The sequence below is a fragment of the Phocoena sinus genome, chromosome 3 (genome assembly GCF_008692025.1).
Source record: "Phocoena sinus isolate mPhoSin1 chromosome 3, mPhoSin1.pri, whole genome shotgun sequence".
Lineage (NCBI taxonomy): Eukaryota > Metazoa > Chordata > Mammalia > Artiodactyla > Phocoenidae > Phocoena > Phocoena sinus.
This window is the reverse complement of record NC_045765.1, coordinates 67,508,885-67,519,031: the sequence shown is the minus strand read 5'-3', so window position 1 is coordinate 67,519,031 and position 10,147 is coordinate 67,508,885. Positions and strand designations below refer to the sequence as shown.

The window sequence follows — 10,147 nt, the reverse complement described above, 5'->3', positions numbered from 1 at the left end:
ATCCTTATTTTTCAAGTGTTCGTGATAAGAATGATGGTGTACTCAAGGTGTACTAAAAACACCGAAAATAGCTCTAAGTGCCACACTCAACTTCTAAAGTAACTGCTATGGGTTGCTATGAAATTAGCAAAACATTGTTAGATCCGAGGCAGCAATGACATCATAATTAGACTAGTAGACTAGTGAAGTTCTAGATGAGAATTCCTGTCACTACTGGCAGTGATGGCTTCAGGCAAAGACACTTGTCCTATCTTACCTAAACTCACCAACAGCTGTTCTAATGAGAATTCATATAAGCCTGCTATTAAGTGAGGACTTAAGGGTTCTGGGTTTTGGGGTGGTTTCTTTGTTTGTTTTTTGTTCCTTTGTCTTCAGTCTGGGAGCTACATAGATGAGGACGCTAATTCTGTGCTTCCCCTTGGCATCTATATAGAAAGCTTTATGTTCCAGAACAAAACAGTGTGTGTGCAGAGAAAGCAAGTCTGACCTGAGTGTAGGGCATGTACTAAATTCAGAAGCTAAATTAGTTACTGGTTTTTGTGAGTGGCCAGTGATTCCTTTAGGTCAATGAGTAGGCCTGAGGTAGGTCATGGTGTGCTGTCTAACCCCATAAAGTCAGGCCAAAGTGAACATCATGAGCAAATTGTAAAGGACAGCGTGCAGTTAGAGCTACAGGTACCCAACCCAGACTCTTGATCTTGGTGATACTCGGGGATTTAATGGGTTGGTTATCTACCAGGTGAGCCTCAAACAGTGACACAGCTCTGTGCTGCATCTGCAAGGGTCCAAACCTCACAGACACAACTGCTTCCATTCCGTAAAATGAAGCTAAAGTAATTGAATTTAGCTCACAATATATCCTTTCTTCTTGCTTTTTCCTAATCTTCAGGTGTGGTGAGATTCATTTGCCACGGTTTTCATTAAAGCACGGGATGATCCCAAGACGTTATGTAATGCCTTGGAAACAGAACATGAAATTCAGGAATGTGAATCTGAAGGTATTTTCCTATAGGTATTTATAATAAAAAACTTATACTATTTAACATATCTGTGAATAGACATATATAACTCTACAAAAGCTGCTTTGAAATTTAGTTTTCATTTTTTCAGCTTTATTGAGGAATAATAGACAAATATGATTGTGTACCTTTAAAGTATACAATGTGATGCTTTGCTATATACATTGTGGAGTGATTACCAAGGTCAAGATAACACATTCATCACTTTACATTGTTGACTCTTTTTTTCTTGCAGTGAGAGTGCTTCAGGTCTACTCTCAGCAGCTTACAAGTATATAATACCGTATTATTAACTATAGTCACTGTGCTGAACATTAGACCCTTAGAACTTATTCTTCTTAAAACTGAAAATTTGTACCCTTTGTCTCATTTCTTCCTCCTCCCAGGCCCCAACAACCACCATTCTGTTCTGACAAAAACTATTTGATGCACCTTCACATAAACTTGCAAACAAAAGTTAAATAGCAATATCTATTCAAATAACCCAATTACAAACTTAAAATAGATAAACCAAAAGATTTCATAAACGTGTCTACCTTTTTCTCTACATAATGGCAACTCACAGCTGTTAAGTTCATCAGAAGTAGGTGCCATTAACATTAAAGCTACAGTACAGAGCATGTATTTTTTTTTAATTGAAGTATAGTTGATTTACAATGTGTTAATTTCTGCTGTACAGCAAAGTGATTCAGTTATACATATATATATATGTATATTTTATATTCTTTTCCATTGTGGTTTATCACAGGATATTGAATATAGTTCCCTGTGCTATACGGTAGGACCGTGTTTATCAATTCTATATATAATAGTTTGTATCTGCTAACCCCAAACTCCCAATCCAACTCTCCCCCATCCACCCTCCCCCTTGGCAACCACAAGTCTGTTCTTCACAGAGCGTGTATTTGTACAGTTGTATTGCACACTCAGGTTGAGAGCTATGGGAACGGTTTGGCTAGATTTACAGATAAGACTCCTTGCCCACTCAATGCTCTGATTCAGTAGTCAGTAGTTTCAAAACATTTTCCAAATTCAGATTGATTGACCATTCACTTGTGAAAAGGTAAGTTGTTTCTTTAAAGGAGATTATAATATTTTGTAAGAATCAGACAATAAGAGGAGATTTCATGTTAGGATTCCTAGGAAGAAATGTGTTTATATAACTAATTTCCAAATTTCTAAAGGATAAGGAATTAATGTTGAGTAAGAATGTACTTTGTGAAGACAGATTATAAAATATGAATATTATATGATATACAAAATATAAAAATATGGCTCAATTATTTTCTTATAAAATGCATACATACAATGTAAGAAATGAGGCTGCCATTTGCCTTGAGACGATTATTTTATATGTACTTTTATCTGATATTTTGAAAACAAATATGAAACTAAGGAAATCACGATTCAAATACCAGACTTAAACATCAAATTTGTATGGTTATTAAGACTTTCTAATATCTTAATATTGGGCTGTATTTCATGTAACTTAGTGGCTTATCAAGTCATTTTCAATGTCCTAAGTAGCTTTAGCATGGTGACAATATTAGTACTGACTTTATATATTTCATTTACTAGAACTATAGGGTATAAACTTTGAGTTGAAGTCAATAATGAACTGTTTTGAATGCATCAAAACATTTCTGTTAGTCTTGCCCTTACTCTTTAGAGCTATAAGTCAGCATAATTCTTTCATTGTTATTTCACTTCTCGGATTTAGTGGACAGTGTTCCTAACAATGTAAAAAATATAATTAGCGACTGGTGTATGGAATATTCTACCTCACAGAGTAAAAGTGAAAATTAAATGAGAATTACAATGAAGTGAATGTGCACTGAATAAATGCCAGCTATGCTTTCTTTTCATTTTACCATTTTTCCTGATGATATAGCTCTTTAACAACATGAGAACACAGCATAGGAGAGAGGGAGCTGCACCCCAAGGCCAGGCCAGACTGCTGTTCAGCAATATCAAAGAATCAGAAATAGATGTACAACTAAGATAATCTTAAGTAGCTGTAATCTACCCAGCAGCAGGGTGCAGCAGCAGCTGCGTACTGTGCAGCTCTCTTCCTTAGTAGTTGGCGAAAGTTTTTTCATTCACGTAGAATGTTTTATTCAACACTCAAAGAATCCTTTAATGATTCCCATTTTATGTCTGAGGAAACTGAGTCTCATGGTAGGTCAATGACTTGTACAAGAACACAAAAGTAGTGAAGCTAAAAGTCAGTGATCTGACTCCAAGTTTATAGTCTGCAGCCCACACCACTGGCTCTTCCTGTTGGTCGGAAGACACCAGTGAGAGAGCACTGCTTTTGAAAAAGGGATATTGCTCTGCCCACTAGACCTTCCTTCTCAACAGGAACAGTTAGAAAAACTGTTGGGCAACTTCCATCTTAATCTAATAAAGTGGGGTTTCTAAAAAATTTATTTATTTATTTTTCTCTGCGTTGGGTCCTCGTCGTCGCACGAGGGTCCTCTCCATTTGCAGCAAGCGAATGGGGGCCACTCTTTGCTGTGGTGCACGGGCTTCTCATTGCGGTGGCTTCTCTTGTTGCGGAGCACGGGCTCTAAGCGCGCGGGCCTCAGCAGTTGTGGCACGCGGGCTCAGTAGTTGTGGTGCGCAGGCTCAGTAGTTGTGGTGCACAGGTCCAGTTGCTCCACGGCATGTGGGATCTTCCTGGACCAGGGATTGAACCCATGTCCCCTGCATTGGCAGGTGGATTCTTAACCACTGCGCCAGCAGGGAAGTCCCTAATAAGGTGATTTTTGGTGTGATATACAGCATATTTTTTTTCTTTTAGCATGCAGAAGCATGTGGGATCCATGCCGGCCCTTTGGAAGACTCTCTGTTTTTGAATCACAGTGAAAGGCTTTGCCATGGGGAAGATCGTAAAGTTGTCTTGAAGAAAGTCCCACCAGAAATAAAAATTGCAGATATGCCTCTGCATTCACCTCTCTCCAGGTACCAAAGCACTGTGATTTCCCATGGCTTCAGGAGGCGACTGGTCTGATGAAAGAAGAATAAAATGATAAAGTATTTCAGTCTCTCCCTCTCTCTCTCTCCCATAATGTTTAAGCTCTTGTACATTTGTATCTTGCCTATAGGTTCAATTTGTTCAAAGGCTATAAGTCAACTGCATACTCTTTAAATTATACTAGCTTAGAAAGGAAATAGGCTGTGAGAATATCTGAGATGATGTGGGGGAACAAGGAAAACTGTCTCACTGAAATTAATTTCACACCAAGTAGTTAAGAAACAGCAGATGGATCCAGTCCTACCATCTAACCTTACCACACTCCTCTACCTTTCTCTCCTTCTCATTCCACCCTTATTATTCATCCCCTCCAAAACTCAGTGTCAAGAAAGCCAAACTGAAATAGAGTTGCAGGATGTGGAATTCTTTTTGCTTCTTTTCTGACTGCTCCAACACCCTTCCTTCTGCTCCACTGCACCAACACCCCACTCTGAGGCTATAGAGACCGGCAGCTAATCAGCATGGTTATTAGAAGTGTTAGTAGACAACTCTGTGATACGTCATACAATTTTAGCTGAGACACATGTCTCCATATTGGTTCAGTGTATCCAAGTATCAATTTCCTATAGTGAAGGATTGATTCACGTAACTTAAGACATAATAATCACTGTATGCAAAAATGATGCACCACTGTGGAAGACAGTATGGTGGCTTCTCAAACAATTACACTCAGAATTACCTTAGGATCCAGCAATTTCACTTCTAGGTATATGCCCAGAAGAATTGAAAGCAGGGATTTGAACAGATATTTGTACACCAATGTTCATAGCAGCATTATTTATAATATCCAAAAGGTGGAAACAAGTCAAATGTCCATCAACGGATGAATGGATTGTTGGGGAGGAAGAAATTTTCCTCTACCCTTCTAGGTTCTTCTGACTGGCTTAAGAATTGAATTGACATGAGACAGATTAACAGGAGAAAGTCAAACAAAAGTTAAATAACATGTATACATGGGAGAGGCCCAGGAAAACTGAGTAACTCACCCAAATGACTGAAACCCTCACTTTGTTTTTAAATTGTATTTATTTATTTATGGCTGCGTTGGGTCTTCCTTGCTGCGCGTGGGCTTTTCTCTAGTTGTGGTGAGCGGGGGCTACTGTTTGTTGCGGTGTGCGGGCTTCTCATTGCAATGGCTTCTCATTGCAGAGCAAGGGCTCTAGGAGCACGGGCTCAGTAGTTGTGACACACAGGCTCAGTAGTTGTGGCGCACGGGCTTAGTTGCTTTGCGGCACGTGGGATCTTCCTGGACCAGGGCTCGAACCTGTCTCCCCTGCATTGGCAGGCGGATTCCCAACCACTGAGCCATCAGGGAAGTCCCTGAAACCCTCACTTTAAATACCACCTTCAGCTAAAGACAGAAGAGGATTTGGAAATAGTGATTTGGGACTTCAAAGGGAGGAAGGCAATTGACATGGAGATGGAAAAGTAAAAGTTTGGTAACTGTTTGCTGGGCCTGCAGAGACAGTGGGACACAGGGTGGCCTGTGATCTCTAAGAGTTTCCCCCACCACATCTAGCTCATGTTCTTTGCAGACATCTCTGATGATAGCTCTATTCCTGTAATCGGCCCTCTATCTAAATTCCTTTAGGCACTTAGGGGGAAGGTCAAAAGTTCTTCCTGAGTCTTCTGGGCCTTGATTGTTTTCAGCTTGAAATAATCAGCATGCCAGAGACATTTTAGGGTGGCAAATTTTGTTTCCCTACAGATAAACAAAATATGGTATATGAATGTAATGGAATGGATTATTAGTCAGCCATAAAATGAAGTTCTGTTACATGTTCTAACATGGGGAACCTTGACAACAGGCTAAGTGAATAAATAAGACATAAAAAGACAAATATTGTGTGATTTCACTTATATGAGATACCTAGAGTAGTCAAATTCTTAGAGATAGAAAATAGAATGGTAGTTAGTTACCAAGGGCTACAGAAGAGGGGAGAATGGGGAGTTATCATTTAAAGGGTACAGAGTTTCAGTTTGACATGAAAAGTTCTGTAGATGGATGGTTACACAACAGGGTGAATGTATTTAATGCCACTGAATTGTACACTCAAAAAGGGTAAAAATCATTAATTTTATGTCATATATATTTTACCAGAATTTCTTTTTTTAAAAAGACCATAGTGGGTCTAAGCTATGCTTCATTCAGCCAAGCGTTCATATCTGATAACAGCACCAAGGAAACTATTACAAAAAAAGATAGAGCTGTGCATCTAATAACAACTTAAAAATCAGTAAAGAAAGCATAAATAAATTATTAAGGAAGATAATTTAAGTGATACTGAACTGAAGTTGGGTCCACTTGACAATTGACTGACACTGGGTTGTGGTGAAGGAAAATACAGCATTTATTGTAGGCACCAAGCAAGGAGAATGGGCAGCTAGCTCATGCTCAAAAGAACCAAACTCCCCAATAGCTTTCAGGGAAAGGTTTTTAAAGGCAACATTCAGGGTGAGGGTTGCAGTGGGTATGACTTTCTTCTGATTGGTTGGTGGTTGCTAACAGAGTGTTGTTTCAGGAATCTTATTCACCAACCTGGTTCCAACCAGTATGGGGTCTCTGTGCTTGTGGTCAGCATGTAGTCACCATCCTCAGCCTGGGTGGGAGTCTTTGTCCCTGCAGAACAACCCAAAGATATGTGTCAGATTGTTGTATATATCCCTTGAGGAAGAACTAGGACTCTGTTTTACTGCTGAACTATTGTTTCTTGACTGCTTTTCCTGTGTTTCTGCATTCCCTCACTTCCCTAATTAATAACTGCTTGTGCCTGCTCTTTGGAACTTTGGGAAGGCCTAGGAGACCAAAGCCTTTTTCTACAAACAAGAAATGGGAGACACAGAGGGGCTTTTGTACCTAGGAAGGCTCTGCAGGGTCCTGCTTGGTTTCAGCTTCAGGTCTTCTCAGCTTGTCTCTCCCAGTGTGGAACCGCCACCTTATGATCTGGGACAAGGAGAATTAGGGCCCCAGTATTCTCAGAGCCTCTACGCCCAAGGCAGAGCTTCCATCCCATGAATTGGGGCTGAGCAGAAAAAAAAAGGAGTCCCCCACCTTTTGGCCACACTTGCATAGAACTTAGCTTCAGAAACAGGTAGCTGGGGTCAGGATGAGAAATGCTGATATCCTGCCCTGCCTAGGAAGACAGCCCTCTACCTGGGATCTGTGCGGAGAGGAACCCTGTGCTCTTGGCTGCACCACTCTGTAGTAGAGTTTCCACTATGGTGAGCTGGGAGGGGAGAGGGGAGAAGTGGGTCCTGGATCAAACACCTCAGGGTTCACTGAGCTTTAGGAGATTTCATTAAATAAATATTTCTTCATTTGCTGTATGCACCCAGGACCATGTCCAGAGACTTTAAATGGCTGTCCTTTTATAATTATTACTGATTTTTTTTTGGTAGTGAGTCTGAAGAGCTCCTCACATTGTCATGCTGGAAGTGAAACTCTAGCCTTTTAAAAATTGTTCTAAGGAATCCCGTAGTCCTTTAGATCCAAGTTCTCAAGAGAACATAAAGCCCAGTCCGAAGAACTAGAAGAGATACTAGAATATATCTGTCTTGGACTTCCCTGGTGGACAGTGCTTAAGAATTCGCCTGCCAATGCAGGGGACACAGGTTTGATCTCTGGTCCGGGAAGATCCCACATGCCGTGGAGCAACTGAGCCCGTGTGCCATAAGTACTGAGCTTGCACAATAGAGCCCATGAGCCATAACTACTGAGCCTGCATGCCACAACTACTGAAATCCACGTACTAGAGCCCATGCTCTGCAACAAGAGAAGCCATTGCAATGAGAAGCCTGTGCACCACAACGAAGAGTAGCCCCCACTCACCACAACTAGAGAAAGCCCGCAGGCAGCAACGAAGACCCAACACAGCCAAAAATAAATAAGCAAATAAATTGAAAACAGAAACAAATCAAAAAGAATATATCTGTCTCCTCAACTGACAAGTACTAGAGCCTAAATAAAGGTATGTGAGGAAGAAAACTGTGAAATATAATTTATATAATTATGTCATTCTACCCACACTTCAGTCCAAACTTGAGAAATTGCCAGGAGGACAATTTATACATCTAATTTAAGAAAAAAAGAAGAGGGAAGACACATGGGAGCACATGTATATGTATAGCTGATTCACTTTGTTATAAATCAGAAACTAACACACTATTGTAAAGCAATTATACCCCAATAAAGATGTTAAAAAAAAAAAAAAAAGAAAAAAAGAAAAAAGCAGTTCTGAATTTTAAAAGCTATTTAGGATAAATTGAAGATTTTTGCTTCCTATAATTTCCTACTTTGCCTCTAAAATAGACCTGAGCCAACTAACCCACTTCTTCTCAAGAGTAAGCATTGACAGGACTATGTTCCTGTCAAGTATTTCTCCATTATTTTCTCTTCCATTGAAAACAAAAGAAAATTTGGCTGGTGGTGGGATAATTATCAGCAAGATCTTTAAGTTAAAATTCGAGATACTTCTCTGTGTTTATACCACTCAACTAGAATTTAAAATCCAAGGTGACACCTGAGGCTCAATTTCACAGCAATGAGGAATAGGAATGCTGCAGGACATCCTGAAGAGGTTCACCTCTCTATGAAACGGTGCCTAGAACTGCAGAAGCTCATTTGAGTAGGGTCTTTGTACATCTCTAGGAATAAACCGAAAAAAAAAAAACCTTCAACAAAAGGGTTGCACTGAGCAATGTACAGTGCTTGGTTCTTGCCTCATGAAAACACCTGAGTATATTGTTCTCATCCAATTGTGCTAATTGTGAGGTCTGGCCCAGTGACAGTCTCCTCACCCTATGGTATCAATTATTCTGTCCTACTTAATTTTCCCTAATTTTGTGTGACCCCTAGGTTATGTCCCAGGAAGTGATTCTCTTTCAGATTATTCCTCATCTAATGTCACTCTCTTAGATGTAAATTCTAATTTGTACCTTTGGCTTCCTCCTTTCAAAACTCCCCATTCCACTGTGGTTCAGTTTAAGACTGTAAATTTCCTTGCATCTTGGCCCAGGTGGGTTAGTCCCAGTGACTGGGAAATCTCTGGGATTTCCAGGGTCAAAAATGCCAATGGATATATTTTTCACATACTGAGAATATAGGTGATCATATTTGGCCTTTACTGATTAGCTTCTGTCAGCCTGAGGCGCCACCAAGAGCAGGTGGATAGGTGTACCCCACACAGGGGCGTCTGGCAGAGAAGGTGAGCAGCAGCTAGAATGGAGCCAGCACTACACTCCCCAAGCTGTGTGCATCTCAGTGCATAACTGGGACCCCAGCAACATGGGGACCAATACAAAAGTCTTCACTGAAACTTCTCTGGCTTTTATGTGATTTACCAATAAAAGCCTTGCTGTCAGAAAACATCTTTCTTCTTTTAAGAATGTGACCAAAACAGTGACCATTGCTGAAGTACCAGCAGCCAAGATGAAGTTCAATCCCTCTGTGGCTTCTGATCAAAGCAAGAACCAGAAAAGGCACATCAATGTACCCTCCCACATTCACAGGAAGATTATGTCTTCCCCCTCTTTCCAAAGAGCTGAGACAGAAGTACAGTATTCGATCCATGCATATCCAACAGGATGAGGAAATTCAGATTACGCGAGGGCACTGCAAAGGGCAGCAAATTGGCAATGTAGCCCAGGCTTACGGGAAGAAGTATGTCGCCTATACTTACTGAGTGCAGCGAGAGGAGGCTAATGGCACGACTGTCCATGTGGGCATTCGCCCCAGCGAGGTGCTTGTCACTAGACTAAAACTGGACAAAGACCACAAAAAGATCCTTGAACGTAAAGTCAAATCTCTCCAGGTAGGAAAGGAAAAGGGCAGACATAAGAAAGAAACAATTGAGAAGATGCACAAATAAAGTAATCTTATATATAACTTTCATTAAAAACTGTTAAAATGAAAAAAAGGAGAATGTAGCAAAATGTGTGTGATAGAACACTAGATGAAAAGTCAAGGTGTACCCAGTGTGAATAAAAAGAATGCATATGACCAGAAAACAATGCTGGAAGCCAGTGCATCAAAATGTTTACAATATTAGTTTCGGATGGTGGAGTTATAAATGATTCTTATTTACATCCTCGT

General features: G+C 40.3%; 1 protein-coding gene and 1 pseudogene across 1 annotated transcript; both read left to right on the top strand.

Moving 5' to 3' along the window:
- The first annotated feature begins 198 nt into the window (after nucleotides 1–198).
- TEX43 (testis expressed 43) lies at nucleotides 199–4,076 on the top strand. The gene is made up of 3 exons (XM_032625103.1): nucleotides 199–308; nucleotides 890–998; nucleotides 3,823–4,076. The coding sequence occupies exons 1-3, from the start codon at nucleotides 223–225 to the stop codon at nucleotides 4,030–4,032; spliced, it is 405 nt and encodes a 134-aa protein (XP_032480994.1). The 5' UTR covers nucleotides 199–222; the 3' UTR covers nucleotides 4,033–4,076.
- A 5,408-nt stretch (nucleotides 4,077–9,484) lies between these two features.
- Nucleotides 9,485–9,923, top strand: LOC116751645 (annotated as a pseudogene).
- Nucleotides 9,924–10,147: the final 224 nt, after the last annotated feature.

Excerpts from the sequence above, each read along its gene's own strand:
- TEX43 (XM_032625103.1), top strand. The coding sequence starts at position 223 with ATGGCTTCAGGCAAAGACACTTGTCCTATCTTACCTAAACTCACCAAC. Across the intron at positions 309-889 it reads TCATATAAGCCTGCTATTAA|GTGTGGTGAGATTCATTTGC; the intron begins GTGAGGACTTAA and ends CCTAATCTTCAG. Across the intron at positions 999-3,822 it reads TCAGGAATGTGAATCTGAAG|CATGCAGAAGCATGTGGGAT; the intron begins GTATTTTCCTAT and ends TTTTTCTTTTAG.